General features: G+C 42.7%; 1 protein-coding gene across 1 annotated transcript in view; it reads right to left on the bottom strand.

The window, feature by feature from the left end:
* Positions 1 to 3934: 3934 nt before the first annotated feature.
* Positions 3935 to 16208, bottom strand: part of Cyp2b3 (cytochrome P450, family 2, subfamily b, polypeptide 3) — a 79385-nt gene continuing 67111 nt past the window's right edge. The window contains exon 9 of the mRNA NM_173294.3: positions 3935 to 4374. Coding sequence (NP_775416.1) covers positions 4193 to 4374 — 182 coding nt within the window. The 3' untranslated portion in view covers positions 3935 to 4192. The remainder of the gene's footprint in view (positions 4375 to 16208) is intronic.

Raw genomic sequence — 16208 nt, 5'->3', positions numbered from 1 at the left:
ACACTTAAATTCCACTCATCTCCCCTTACCTCATACCCACCTTCTACTCTTGTAACCTCCTTACCAGCAGAGAAAAGAAACATCATTGTGTAAACTGTACTGTGTCACACTGTGTCCCACAGAATACTCTTCTCCACACATCTTTGCTTTAAAATGTTAATAACTCATTAGTCTGGTAAGATATATCTAGCTTCTGTAATGCTGCCAATATGGGCACTTAAATGGGACTCCCTTCAAATATCCTGTTGCTATCCTGTGCCATATAGATCCTGTACTATTGGATTTGTAGGACCCAACCCTTCTTGCACTCCAGCATTTCATTGATTGGGTAGATATTTGGGTCGGGCAATTCAGAGACCTGAAACTAGGACAGAGAGGTATCTAATTTGTCAGCTTGCTGGCTCTTTCACCCTAACACACTCAGGGTTGGCTAACCAGCAACCCCTACAACTAGGGAGGGCCAGCTTAACCTTGCTGCCCAGGTGAGGTTCAGTGTCCTCTCTCCAAAGTGTCTAGCTGGTGAGGTATATAGCCAGTTCTTTCACTCCAAAGACCACTGAGCCCTCCTTTACCACCTACCATAGATAGGGAGAAGAGGAGGGAATCTCTCCCTTATCTGTGCCACTTCCCAGAAGACAAGAGACAGGGATGACACTCCTGAAACTTCAACATTTAAGGCCAGCTCTACTGCACTGCTCAGGAGAGGTACAGGGCCTACTCTCCTAAATATTGTAGTCAGTAAGGTACAGGCCAACCCCTCTCTGTCTCTCATGACTTCAGAGACTGCTCATGGGCCTGTAGTAGGTGACAAGGGGCAAGGATGGAGGAGAACATATCTCCCTTGCCCAAGATGCTGAATGGCAGACAAGTTGCCAAGCCAGCTCTTTTGTATTCACACCATTGGGCTGTCTTACCTGCAAACCCCATATCCACTGTGTTGCCTGAGTTCTGCAGCAAGTAGGGGACAGGACCAGCCCTTCTATCTGCTGTAGGTAACAAGGGGTGGTGTGACATCTCTCGCTTATCCATGTCACTGAAAGGCATCCAAATGGCAGGCCCAGCTTTCTCACATCCCCTGGACATCCTCACTTGCAACCTGCCACCTGTGTTAGCGCTACTGTGCTAATCAGGTGAGTTTCAGGGCCAGCTCATCTGAATGCTGCAGTCTGTGAGGGGAAGGGCTAGATATCCTGCTCTTATGACTTGGGACAAAGTCTCCTGCCTGCCAGGGAAGGTGAGGGACAAGAGCATAAGAGTATAACTCTCCCTCAACCAGGACACCTCGCAGGAGACAAGTGATAGGCCAGCTCTCCCATACTTGTATCAATGAGGACAGCTCACCATCAACTCCTGCAGAAATATTTCTCTTGAGTACTGCAGCTGGCTAGGGGAAGGACAGCACTCTTGCGCTCATGCCTCCAGGACCAGCTTTCCATCAGTGCCCAGATTAGGTGTGGGGCCAGTTCTGTGCATTGATCAGATATCAGTATATCCCTAAATGGGAGATCAGGCTAGAATCTTGTGCATGAATTTGGTGGTAAGAGACTGCTGTTGCTGCAGGGGCACAGACTTGGATATGGAGCCTGGTGGCAGCACAGGTCAGGATCTCACCATGGTCCAAAGTGTTCCTCACTACTCTAAATCTCCAGTTCTGTTTCTTTTCATTGTGCCCACATCCCAAGGACATATTTTAAAATGGAAATTTCACAGAAAAAAATAGAAAAGAAATAGTCACTAGAAATACAAAATGTTGTAGCAGGAAGGAAAGATGGATGTGATACTAACCTGGATGTATTACTTTGAATGAAACCCATTGGCTCTTACATTTGAATACTTGGTCCCCAGTTGGTGAAAATGTTTGTGATGGATTAGGAAGTATGGCCTATTGGAGGAGGTGTGTCACACCTCCCTGCTCTCTGTCTTCCTCCTGCTATAGATGTATGATCTCAGCATCATGACTATTTGCTTCAATGCTCATGGCCATGATGGTCATGGACTCACCCTCTGAATATATAAGCTCCAATAAATAGTTTTTGTAAGCTGCCTTTGTCATGGTATCCAGTTTGGTTTTGTTTGCTTTTGTTTGCTTTTATTGTTGTTTTTGTTTTGTTGTTGTGGTTTTTAAGATTTATTTATTTATTTATTTACTTTATATGTTTATGAGTACACCGTCTTCAGACAAGCAGGAGAGAACATTAGATCCCATTACTCGTGGTTGTGAGCTTCCATGTAGATGCTGGGTATAAAACTCAGGATCTCTAGAGTGGCCATGCTCTTTACCACTGAGTCATCTCTCCAGACCCCAGACCATGGACTCTTAACAGCACAAGAGAAACTGAAACTTATGGAATGAAATGAGAAAAGATTCTCAAGAAGAGAGCCATAGATAAGACCAAAGATACACAGATGGACAGGGAGTCACAGAAAGACAAATACCTAGAAAATAACATACATAGTGAAATGGAAATAGAGGCTGTGCTGGCTAGTTTTGTATGTCAACTTGACACAAGCTGGAGTTATCACAGAGATAGTAACCTTCCTTAAGTAAATGCCTCTAGGAGATCCAGCTGTAAGGCATTTTCTCAATTAGTGATCAAGTTGGGAGGGCACAGCCTATTGTGGTACCATCCCTGGGCTGGTAGTCCTGGGTTCTATAAGAAACAAGCTGAGCAAGCTAGGGGATCCAAGCCAGTAAGCAACACCCTCCAGGACCTCTGTATCAGCTCCTGCCTGCAAGTTCCTGACCTGTCCTGACTGCCTTTGATGATGAATAGCAATGTTCTCTCCATCTTGCTTCTTGGTCATGATGTTTTGTGCAGTAATACAAACCATTACTAAGACAAGCTGGTACCAGGAGTAGAGTATTCTCCTGTGATAACCAAACCATGTTTTGAGGGGGACTGTGGAAGAACTTTGGACCTTTGAGTTAGAAGAGCCATTGGGATGTAAGAGTACTGTGAGATGTTCTGAAGGAGCTTGGAAGTTAATGTTGAGAAGAGTTCAAATGATGAATGTGTGGCTTATGAAATTTCAGACGGAAGATTAAAGATGCTTATCAGTGCCATTACTGTTTTGATTGTGTAGATTCTGTGGTTTTGTTAGCTGGGGCTGAGTAATCAGCTGTGATTAACAAGATACCAGAACTATTAAAGCAAAATCTTTGTGTTACTGGAACAATTGATGCTGATTAGCTGGAGCTAAGAAATTAGCAGAAATAAAGGAGAAACCAGCATCACTAAGGTGAAATCTTCTGGGAAATGTTTTCTGAGAGCACAAAGAAGCTGTATTTCAATGGCTCCCACAGTTGTACCTCATGTCAGCAGACAGACTTGGAAATGTATAAGAGTCACCCAGGTGGTATTTGTTTTGAAACATAAAGGGTAGCAGCTGGTGCTTGGCACTGTGAGAGGCCAGGAGAGGCCAATGCTGAAGGTGCAGCCTCAGTGGCAATTGAAAGCTGAGGACTGAAGTGGTCATGCAGAGAAGTTGAGGTTTGACCCAGGGAGTGGCACTATTAGAAGGTGTGGCCCTGATGGAGTAGGTGTGTCACTGTGGGTATGAGCTATAAGACCCTCTTTCTAGCTGCCTGAAGCCAGTATTATCTTAGCAGCCTTCAGATAAAGATGTGGAAGTCTTAGCTCCTTCTGTACCATGCCTGCCTGGATGCTTGATTGATTTTGTCAGTCCTATTACTTTAGAGAAGAACCATTACTAATGCAGATATTGATGTGATTCTTGGGAGATCTAAAAAGAATCATAACAGAAGGTAAGGTAAATGTTAAGAAACATGCAGCTCAAGGCTGAGGAGGCTTCTGCCTAGACAGAAGGTGAATGAAGAGGATACTAAGAAAGATCATGAGAAAGGCTCATGAAGGTGTGTGACTATGGCCTGTAGGATATCGAAAACTAATGTGTGAAGTAGACACAAGACAACAAAGTTCATACACTATATGATCCTGTTTACATGAACCATACATACTAGGCAAACCTGTAGACATAGAATTCAGACCTTATACATAGTCCAATAGCATAGATCACAGAGCATGGAGACCTGATAAATGGGGACTGAGGCTGTTGGGAAGAAGTGAGGAATGACTCAGCAACCTTGGGCCTGGTCTCCAGCAGGTCTCCCAGAATCAGAAAAATGGGGCCATTTTGAACAGAAGTGAGTCGGCTGACTGCCTCAGCACAATCAGCGGGCTACAAAGCAAATCTTGTACACTGGGGCTACTTTGGCTAATCCACTCTCCTTGGGAGTCATATCAATGGTGTTAGGATCCACAGGGCTGGACACTGAGTAGTTCTGGAGGATGGTAGTGAAGAAAAGGAACAATTCACTTCGGGCAATGCCTTCTCCAAGACACATACGCTTTCCTGTGGGCACAGAAAATGAGCCATGTGAGCCTCCAGAGAGTATACAGTATATACAGAGTATATAAGTTTGGACTGTCCCATCAGTAAACATTTAGACAACTCTTCCCATCGCAATGAGTAAGAATGAATTTAACCCTTAACATGCATTTCAAATGAGGATGTTAAGAGATTCCCAAACCTTAAAGAATTGATGCAATGGCCAGTGAGATGTCTTAGCTTACATTATGAGTTCAATCCCCTGGACCCACATGCTGGAATGAGAGAATCAACTCCACAAACTGTCTCCAACATAAACACATACACACATACCATAACACACATGTATGCACATGGAATACGTGTGAAATAAATAAATCAGAAAATAAAGAATGGATAATTGGAGGATGTCCCCATGGTCACTTTTGACAGATTTGTAGCTTTTGTTTGATTACCAGAGTCCTTGCCCCAAAACTGTAAGAACTCACTTAGAATAGGTGCAAAGTGTGTTTGTACACATTTTTATAATGCAAGATCTCTAGTGTCCCTCATTTCTCCTGGGAGGAGATTGATACACATATCAAAGAGCTGCCCTGAGGGTAAAGGTACTGTTTAGAAAGTATCCCATATAAGCTCGACCTGTAAGCACATGCCTGTATTCCCAGCACTTGACAGAGGGAGGAAGATGATGGAATCAGAACAGGATGGGCTACAAAGGAAGACCTCTGTGTTTCTCTTCTTTCTCTGCTCGCCCTATCCTTCATTCCCCCCCTTTCTTTCTTTCTTTCTGTCACGTTTTATTCTTCACATTGAGATTAATGAACTTGAAAAAGTAAATTACCAAACACCATTGTTCAGACAATTGAGAAGGGGCAGGTACATGTGATAAGGGGTCTATGGCTCATATTGGGTTCTCAAAGGTATGAGGAGCCTTGATGGTTTGTAATCTCATATAAGGAACACTAGAGAGCAATGGGAGCCTGGATGCCCATGCACAGGCACTACCACCTGCACTGTACCTCAGTGGCTCATTATCTTCAACTGACTGCCTGGGACCTCCAGGTTAAGCAGGGATTTGCCAGAAATGCCTGTGCCCTCCTAGTTGTTGGAAAATTTTACCTGTATGGGTTTATTTAGAAAAAGTACCTGTCTCTTTGCATATCTCCTTTTCAGAATTTAGAGGATGACCTTAAAATTTTGTGAAATAACAGAAATTAGATGATTACCTAAGAAATTTGTGAAGTAGCTCTCTGAGATAGTTCTCCTAAAACTGGTTCTGTGACCTAAATTTGTCCAGAACGGTTCAATGACCTGTCTTACACTCAATACAATATCGTCATGTCTAGAGCTGATAATTTGGACAAGTTTCAACAGTTTCTCCTCCCTCTCTCTTTCCCTCTGCATTTGCATTTGTCTGTCACTCTGCCTTTCTGTCTCTCTGTTTCTCCACCTCTCTCTCTCTCTCTCTCTCTCTCTCTCTCTCTCTCTCTCTCTCTCTCTCTCTCCCTCTCCCTCTCCCTCTCCCTCTCCCTCTCCCTCTCTCCCCATCATAATTTCCCTGAACCCATCTGTACATATTACCACTGTTTGTCTTTTGATCTGCTCTCTCTGCTGACATGTTTCTAAACTCCCTAGATACCATTCTAACTTGCTCCCCCTTCCTTAAGAACAACTTGTCACATATTCTGTATTCCTCCTCTATTTCTAGTTGTGTTCTCCAACTTTCTTCTTTTCTCTCTCATTCTCTCTGGTTCATCACTTTTCATCTGTCTGAAATTTACTCTTTGATTTTTCAAAATGTCTGCTCCTGTTGGAAATGCCCCTCCCCTACCTCCTTCCCTCCCCCTTCCCCTCCTCCCCTCTGTGTGTGTGTGTGTGTGTGTGTGTGTGTGTGTGTGTGTGTGTGTGTCTTTGTTGGGATCTGTTCCAATATCCTTGCCTCTCTGTTGTTAACTTCTTTTTGTCTTTTTTCACATGTCTTCCTTTCTAATCTTAGTACTGTTATATGAACAAGTCATTTTTTAACTCACTGACTTATGTTTCTCCAACTGTAAAGATGAAATATGAAAAGGGACAGAGCAAAGAACCAGGCTTAGCCCAAAGCCACTGAAGTCACTTACACTCAAGACTAGACATGAGTTCTTAATTGAGACATGGCTCAACAGAAGAGCACTTGCCTAAAACTCTTCACTGAATGAGGAGGGCAGAGAGGCTAACCAGGAAAGGACTTTCTAGAATGCACCATGTAAGGGCCGAAGGTGGGGACTGTTTGCATGACAACCCTGGGTTCCATCTCTAATAAGAGTATTGATGAAAGAGTATGGCTACCAAAGTCTATAGAATTGTTTCTAGAACATCCCTATCTCAAAAACATAAGATATATGAGCACAAAATTTTCATGGTTACATCCTATAGAGTCCATTCAATTGACTGAATTTGACCAAAGGCAGCTTCTGCATAATAACTAAACACAACAGTCAGCTGAATTACCCAATATCTTGAGACTATATTCTTCCAATGAACTACAAGTCTCATTCACTCATAGCAGTTGACAAACCCCAGGATGCCAACTACTATCACTCATAGCAGTTGACCAATCACAGCATGCCAACTACTTCTGCATGACCAAGTAAAACAAATAGGTTTTTCCCAATCAAGCTGTGTGTGCATGCCCAGTTGCCTTTTTTGTCTATAGACCTAGCTATCAACACTGGTGGGTGCTATTACTGTGAACTTTCTATGGCTGTAGATATTATCCATCATGAATGGTTTCTTTACTCAAATAAATACTTATGACTTTCATTAACTTTACAATTTGAAAAGCCAAAGAGTATTTAATTCAAACATAGGCATGAGTGTCAAGACATGTGTCAAGGTAAGCATTGCTAGTGTTCACAGATAAAGTCAACATCTCCTCAGCTATCATGACCCTATCTAGCTCATGGAAGTGTTCATAGATAATGTTGGTTGTTCTTGCTGTTGTTTCTTACATAAATGAATATGTATGCTGCTAACCCACAGATTACTCCCTCCAGACAAGCAGATAGTCTGATTGCAGAAATTCATCTGTCCCTCTGTTCCACCAGTATTGGCTAAGAAATACTTAAAGAAATTCTCAACATCTTTAGCCATCAGGAAATACAAATCAAAACTATTTTGAAATTCCATCATTCACCTTTCAGTATGGCTAAGATCAATGACACAAGTGGCAGCTCATGCTGGCAAGGATGTGGAGCAATGGGAATAGTCCTCTGTAGTGACAGTTTTGAAGTTTTTGTTTCCTTGAAAATCACAGAACTATTATTGAATGTATTTTGTTGTTTGTTTGTTTGCTTGTTTGGTTTTTTTTAGTCCAGGTGTGGGATATAGGGATGCTCAAGATTGTGCATACAAGGTGACTGTGATTTGCCTCATGCTTTAGCCAAGGTGTGGTTTTGCCAGCTCCCGATAGTTTCTGTGAATGTGTGATCTTTGGAATTCTGGGGAGTTTTCAGAGGTTATATAAATGCCAGAGCTTCCAGGAGGCAGGTTCACTTGGTGGGTAGTTGTTAAATTGTTGGGTGATTATTGGTTGTTGTTGATTGTTGTTGGTCATAGTTTATTAAGTATTCAGGTGTTAAGCAGAAACAACAACAAGAAGAAATTAGATATCCTGATGGCAAAGATCAAACTTGCCCTAAGGACCTCAATTCCCTTAAGCAGCAGGAGTCAGTCTAAGAATAACTGGCCCCTGACATTATTTAGGGATCTTTTTCATTTCCACTCTATCAAAATCTCTAGTATCTAGTCTTACATGGTTGAAAGGATAGAAATGTCATTAGTAGGGCAGAAGAAAGAAGAACCCACAAAGTGGCAAAAGTCAGCTACACTGCTCTATTGCTGGTGGGAGTACAAACTTGTACAGTCACTATGGCAGATCCTCAGAAAGCTAGGAGTCAATCTACCTCAAGATTCAGCTATAGCACTCTTGGGCTTGTAGCCAAAGAGTTTTTCACACTACCACAAGGACACTTCTTCAACCATACATTTGCTCTTTTCATAATAGTAAAACTTGGAAACAACCTACATGTTTCTCAACAGAAGAAAAATAAAAAATAATATGAGGCAAATATATAAAAAGGAATATTTCTTAGCTGTTTAAAAACGACATCATGGGAGAGAGAGACCCAACCGCCTGGTCAGGTGGGCACTCCTGAGGCTGCAGAGCGGAAGAGACCACCAACATGCTCACCCCTGCCCACATCCCTGGCCCAAGAGGAAACTGTATAAGGCCTCTGGGCTCCCGTGGGGGAGGGCCCAGGAGCGGCAGGACCCCTGCCTGAGACACCGCCGGAACCTGAGGGAAACAGACCGGATAAACAGTTCTCTGCACCCAAATCCCGTGGGAGGGAGAGCTGAACCTTCAGAGAGGCAGACAAGCCTAGGAAACCAGAAGAGACTGCTCTCTGCACACACATCTCAGATGCCAGAGGAAAAAGCCAAAGACCATCTGGAACCCTGGTGCACTGAAGCTCCCGGAAACGGCGGCACAGGTCTTCCTGGTTGCTGCTGCTGCAGAGAGCCCATGGGCAGCACCCCACAAGTGAACTTGAGCCCCGGGACCTCAGGTAAGACCAATTTTTCTGCTGCAAGAAAGCTGCCTGGTGAGCTTGGGACACAGGGAAGCAGAATTCCTCTAGGACCGGGCACGTTCTGTGTTTACCGGAAGTCCCACACCCTCGGATCCCGGCCCATAGCAGCTCTCCCCCCAGACCCTGTGAGAGAGAGACCCAACCGCCTGGTCAGGTGGGCACTCCTGAGGCTGCAGAGCGGAAGAGACCACCAACACTGCTCACCCCTGCCCACATCCCTGGCCCAAGAGGAAACTGTATAAGGCCTCTGGGCTCCCGTGGGGGAGGGCCCAGGAGCGGCAGGACCCCTGCCTGAGACACCGCCGGAATCTGAGGGAAACAGACCGGATAAACAGTTCTCTGCACCCAAATCCCGTGGGAGGGAGAGCTAAACCTTCAGAGAGGCAGACAAGCCTGGGAAACCAGAAGAGACTGCTCTCTGCACACACATCTCAGACGCCAGAGGAAAAAGCCAAAGACCATCTGGAACCCTGGTGCACTGAAGCTCCCGGAAACGGCGGCACAGGTCTTCCTGGTTGCTGCTGCTGCAGAGAGCCCATGGGCAGCACCCCACGAGCGAACTTGAGCCCCGGGACCACAGGTAAGACCAACTTTTCTGCTGCAAGAAAGCTGCCTGGTGAACTCAAGACACAGGCCCACAGGAACAGCTGAAGACCTATAGAGAGGAAAAACTACACGCCGGAAAGCAGAACACTCTGTCCCCATAACTGACTGAAAGAGAGGAAAACAGGTCTACAGCACTCCTGACACACAGGCTTATAGGACAGGCTAGCCACTGTCAGAAATAGTAGAACAAAGTAACACTAGAGATAATCTGATGGCGAGAGGCAAGCCCAGGAACCCAAGCAACAGAAACCAAGACTACATGGCACCATCGGAGCCCAATTCTCCCATCAAAACAAACATGGAATATCCAAACACACCAGAAAAGCAAGATCTAGTTTCAAAATCATTTTTGATCATGATGCTGGAGGACTTCAAGAAAGACATGAAGAACTACCTTAGAGAACAAGTAGAAGCCTACAGAGAGGAATCGCAAAAATGCCTGAAACAATCGCAAAAATCCCTGAAAGAATTCCAGGAAAACATAAATAAACAAGTAGAAGCCCATAGAGAGGAGACACAAAAATCCCTGAAAGAATTCCAGGAAAACACAATCAAACAGTTGAAGGAATTAAAAATGGAAATAGAAGCAATCAAGAAAGAACACATGGAAACAACCCTGGATGTAGAAAACCAAAAGAAGAGACAAGGAGCTGTAGATACAAGCTTCACCAACAGAATACAAGAGATGGAAGAGAGAATCTCAGGAGCAGAAGATTCCATAGAAATCATTGACTCAACTGTCAAAGATAATGTAAAGCAGAAAAAGCTACTGGTCCAAAACATACAGGAAATCCAGGACTCAATGAGAAGATCCAACCTAAGGATAATAGGTATAGAAGAGAGTGAAGACTCCAAGCTCAAAGGACCAGTAAATATCTTCAACAAAATCATAGAAGAAAACTTCCTTAACCTAAAAAAAGAGATACCCATAGACATACAAGAAGCCTACAGAACTCCAAATAGATTGGACCAGAAAAGAAACACCTCCCGTCACATAATTGTCAAAACACCAAACGCACAAAATAAAGAAAGAATATTAAAAGCAGTAAGGGAAAAAGGTCAAGTAACATATAAAGGGAGACCTATCAGAATCACACCAGACTTCTCGCCAGAAACTTTGAAGGCCAGAAGATCCTGGACTGATGTCATACAGACCCTAAGAGAACACAAATGCCAGCCCAGGTTACTGTATCCAGCAAAACTCTCAGTTAACATTGATGGAGAAACCAAGATATTCCATGACAAAACCAAATTTACACAATATCTTTCTACAAATCCAGCACTACAAAGGATAATAAATGGTAAAGCCCAACATAAGGAGGCCAGCTATACCCTAGAAGAAGCAAGAAACTAATTGTCTTGGCAACAAAACAAAGAGAATGAAAGCACACAAACATAACCTCACATCCAAATATGAATATAACGGAAGCAATAATCACTATTCCTTAATATCTCTCAATATCAATGGCCTCAACTCCCCAATAAAAAGATACAGATTAACAAACTGGATACGCAACGAGGACCCTGCATTCTGCTGCCTACAGGAAACACACCTCAGAGACAAAGATAGACACTACCTCAGAGTGAAAGGCTGGAAAACAACTTTCCAAGCAAATGGTCAGAAGAAGCAAGCTGGCGTAGCCATTCTAATATCAAATAAAATCAATTTCCAACTAAAAATCTTCAAAAAAGATGAGGAAGGACACTTCATATTCATGAAAGGAAAAATCCACCAAGATGAACTCTCAATCCTAAATATCTATGCCGCAAATACAAGGGCACCTACATACGTAAAAGAAACCTTACTAAAGCTCAAAACACACATTGCACCTCACACAATAATAGTGGGAGATTTCAACACACCACTCTCATCAATGGACAGATCATGGAAACAGAAATTAAACAGTGATGTCGACAGACTAAAGAAGTCATGAGCCAAATGGACTTAACGGATATTTATAGAACATTCTATCCTAAAGCAAAAGGATACACCTTCTTCTCAGCTCCTCATGGTACTTTCTCCAAAATTGACCATATAATTGGTCAAAAAACGGGCCTCAACAGGTACAGAAAGATAGAAATAATCCCATGCGTGCTATCGGACCACCACGGCCTAAAACTGGTCTTCAATAACAATAAGGGAAGAATGCCCACATATACGTGGAAATTGAACAATGCTCTACTCAATGATAACCTGGTCAAGGAAGAAATAAAGAAAGAAATTAAAAACTTTTTAGAATTTAATGAAAATGAAGATACAACATACCCAAACTTATGGGACACAATGAAAGCTGTGCTAAGAGGAAAACTCATAGCGCTGAGTGCCTGCAGAAAGAAACAGGAAAGAGCATATGTCAGCAGCTTGACGGCACACCTAAAAGCTCTAGAACAAAAAGAAGCAAATACACACAGGAGGAGTAGAAGGCAGGAAATAATCAAACTCAGAGCTGAAATCAACCAAGTAGAAACAAAAAGGACCATAGAAAGAATCAACAGAACCAAAAGTTGGTTCTTTGAGAAAATCAACAAGATAGATAAACCCTTAGCCAGACTAACGAGAGGACACAGAGAGTGCATCCAAATTAACAAAATCAGAAATGAAAAGGGAGACATAACTACAGATTCAGAGGAAATTCAAAAAATCATCAGATCTTACTATAAAAACCTATATTCAAAAAAATTTGAAAATCTTCAGGAAATGGACAATTTCCTAGACAGATACCAGGTATCGAAGTTAAATCAGGAAGAGATAAACCAGTTAAACAACCCCATAACTCCTAAGGAAATAGAAGCAGTCATTAAAGGTCTCCCAACCAAAAAGAGCCCAGGTCCAGACGGGTTTAGTGCAGAATTCTATCAAACCTTCATAGAAGACCTCATACCAATATTATCCAAACTATTCCACAAAATTGAAACAGATGGAGCCCTACCGAATTCCTTCTACGAAGCCACAATTACTCTTATACCTAAACCACACAAAGACACAACAATGAAAGAGAACTTCAGACCAATTTCCCTTATGAATATCGACGCAAAAATACTCAATAAAATTCTGGCAAACCGAATTCAAGAGCACATCAAAACAATCATCCACCATGATCAAGTAGGCTTCATCCCAGGCATGCAGGGATGGTTTAATATACGGAAAACCATCAACGTGATCCATTATATAAACAAACTGAAAGAACAGAACCACATGATTATTTCATTAGATGCTGAGAGAGCATTTGACAAAATTCAACACCCCTTCATGATAAAAGTCCTGGAAAGAATAGGAATTCAAGGCCCATACCTAAACATAGTAAAAGCCATATACAGCAAACCAGTTGCTAACATTAAACTAAATGGAGAGAAACTTGAAGCAATCCCACTAAAATCAGAGACTAGACAAGGCTGCCCACTCTCTCCCTACTTATTCAATATAGTTCTTGAAGTTCTAGCCAGAGCAATGAGACAACAAAAGGAGATCAAGGGGATACAGATCGGAAAAGAAGATGTCAAAATATCACTATTTGCAGATGACATGATAGTATATTTAAGTGATCCCAAAAGTTCCACCAGTGAACTACTAAAGCTGATAAACAACTTCAGCAAAGTGGCTGGGTATAAAATTAACTCAAATAAATCATTTGCCTTCCTCTATACAAAAGAGAAACAAGCCGAGAGAGAAATTAGGGAAACGACACCCTTCATAATAGACCCAAATTATATAAAGTACCTCGGTGTGACTTTAACCAAGCAAGTAAAAGATCTGTACAATAAGAACTTCAAGACACTGAGGAAAGAAATTGAAGAAGACCTCAGAAGATGGAAAGATCTCCCATGCTCATGGATTGGCAAGATTAATATAGTAAAAATGGCCATTTTACCAAAAGCAATCTACAGATTCAATGCAATCCCCATCAAAATACCAATCCAATTCTTCAAAGAGTTAGACAGAACAATTTGCAAATTCATCTGGAATAACAAAAAACCCAGGATAGCTAAAGCTATCCTCAACAATAAAAGGACTTCAGGGGGAATCACTATCCCTGAACTCAAGCAGTATTACAGAGCAATAGTGATAAAAACTGCATGGTATTGGTACAGAAACAGACAGATAGACCAATGGAATAGAATTGAAGACCCAGAAATGAACCCACACACCTATGGTCACTTGATTTTTGACAAAGGAGCCAAAACCATCCAATGGAAAAAAGATAGCATTTTCAGCAAATGGTGCTGGTTCAACTGGAGGGCAACATGTAGAAGAATGCAGATCGATCCATCCTTATCACCCTGTACAAAGCTTGAGTCCAAGTGGATCAAGGACCTCCACATCAAACCAGACACACTCAAACTAACAGAAGAAAAACTAGGGAAGCATCTGGAACACATGGGCACTGGAAAAAATTTCCTGAACAAAACACCAATGGCTTATGCTCTAAGATCAAGAATCGACAAATGGGATCTCATAAAACTGCAAAGCTTCTGTAAGGCAAAGGACACTGTGGTTAGGACAAAACGGCAACCAACAGATTGGGAAAAGATCTTTACCAATCCTACAACAGATAGAGGCCTTATATCCAAAATATACAAAGTACTCAAGAAGTTAGACCACAGGGAAACAAATAACCCTATTAAAAAATGGGGTTCAGAGCTAAACAAAGAATTCACAGCTGAGGAATGCCGAATGGCTGAGAAACACCTAAAGAAATGTTCAACATCTTTAGTCATAAGGGAAATGCAAATCAAAACAACCCTGAGATTTCACCTCATACCAGTGAGAATGGCTAAGATCAAAAACTCAGGTGACAGCAGATGCTGGCGAGGATGTGGAGAAAGAGGAACACTCCTCCATTGTTGGTGGGATTGCAGACTGGTAAAACCATTCTGGAAATCAGTCTGGAGGTTCCTCAGAAAATTGGACATTGAACTGCCTGAGGATCCAGCTATACCTCTCTTGGGCATATACCCAAAAGATGCCTCAACATATAAAAGAGACACGTGCTCCACTATGTTCATCACAGCCTTATTCATAATAGCCAGAAAATGGAAAGAACCCAGATGCCCTTCAACAGAGGAATGGATATAGTAAATGTGGTACATCTACACAATGGAATATTACTCAGCTATCAAAAACAACGAGTTTATGAAATTCGTAGGCAAATGGTTGGAACTGGAAAATATCATCCTGAGTGAGCTAACCCAATCACCAAGACATACATGGTATGCACTCATTGATAAGTGGCTATTAGCCCAAATGCTTGAATTACCCTAGATCCCTAGAACAAACGAAACTCAAGACGGATGATCAAAATGTGAATGCTTCACTCCTTCTTTAAATGAGGAAAAAGAATACCCTTGGCAGGGAAGGGAGAGGCAAAGATTAAAACAGAGACTGTAGGAACACCCATTCAGAGCCTGCCCCACATGTGGCCCATACATATACAGCCACCCAATTAGACAAGATGTATGAAGCAAAGAAGTGCAGACCGACAGGAGCTGGATGTAGATCGCTCCTGAGAGACACAGCCAGAATACAGCAAATACAGAGGCGAATGCCAGCAGCAAACCACTGAACTGAGAATAGGTCCCCCGTTGAAGGAATCAGAGAAAGAACTGGAAGAGCTTGAAGGGGCTCGAGACCCCAAAAGTACAACAATGCCAAGCAACCAGAGCTTCCAGGGACTAAGCCACTACCTTAATACTATACATGGACTGACCCTGGACTCTGACCCCATAGGTAGCAATGAATATCCTAGTAAGAGCACCAGTGGAAAGGGAAGCCCTGGGTCCTGCTAAGACTGAACCCCCAGTGAACTAGACTATGGGGGGAGGGCGGCAATGGGGGGAGGGTTGGGAGAGGAACACCCATAAGGAAGGGGAGGGGGGAGGTGGATGTTTGCCCGGAAACCGGGAAAGGGAATAACACTTGAAATGTATATAAGAAATACTCAAGTTAATAAAAAAATCTAAAAAAAAAAATGACATCATGAAATTTGCAGACAAATAAATGGAACTAGAATAAATCATCCTGAGTGAAGGAACTGAAACCCAGAAAGATAATTGTAGAATGCTTTCACTCATATGTGGATATTAGCCATTAAAGAAACAAGCTACAATCCATAGCTATAATCCAAAGCCCCAGGAATATTATGTATAGACAAATTGCCAAAGTCATGGACCTCCCTTGAAGGGGAAAATATAATAGATTATACAGCGTTACTAGAGGCAGCAAACAAAACAGAAATGGGAGGATCATATGGGGAGGGTAGATGGGTGTAGTACCTAAGCAGCATGGTGGGGGAGCTGGTGGAAGGACTGGAGAAGCTGAGTGGAATTGCAACCCCAATGGGAAGAACAATATCAGCTGGCCAGACCACCCAGTGCTCCCAAGGACTATACCACCAACAAAGAATGTACAGGGAAGGATCCATGGCTCCAGATACATAGGGAGCAGAGAATGGCCTTGTTTGAAATAAATGGGAAGGGAGGGCCTTGATCCTGTGGAGATTTCATGCCCCAGCATAGGGATGCTGAAGGGGTGGGACAGGAGAGGGTATGTGGTGGGGAGCATCCATATAGAGGCAAAGGGGAGGGAGGAGAGGAAGTAGGTGGGATGGGGGACTTTGTGGAGAG

The sequence above is a fragment of the Rattus norvegicus genome, chromosome 1 (assembly GCF_036323735.1).
Source record: "Rattus norvegicus strain BN/NHsdMcwi chromosome 1, GRCr8, whole genome shotgun sequence".
NCBI classification, from domain to species: Eukaryota; Metazoa; Chordata; class Mammalia; order Rodentia; family Muridae; genus Rattus; species Rattus norvegicus.
The sequence above is the reverse complement of the archived record's forward strand: the minus strand, read 5'-3'. Positions and strand labels throughout refer to the sequence as shown.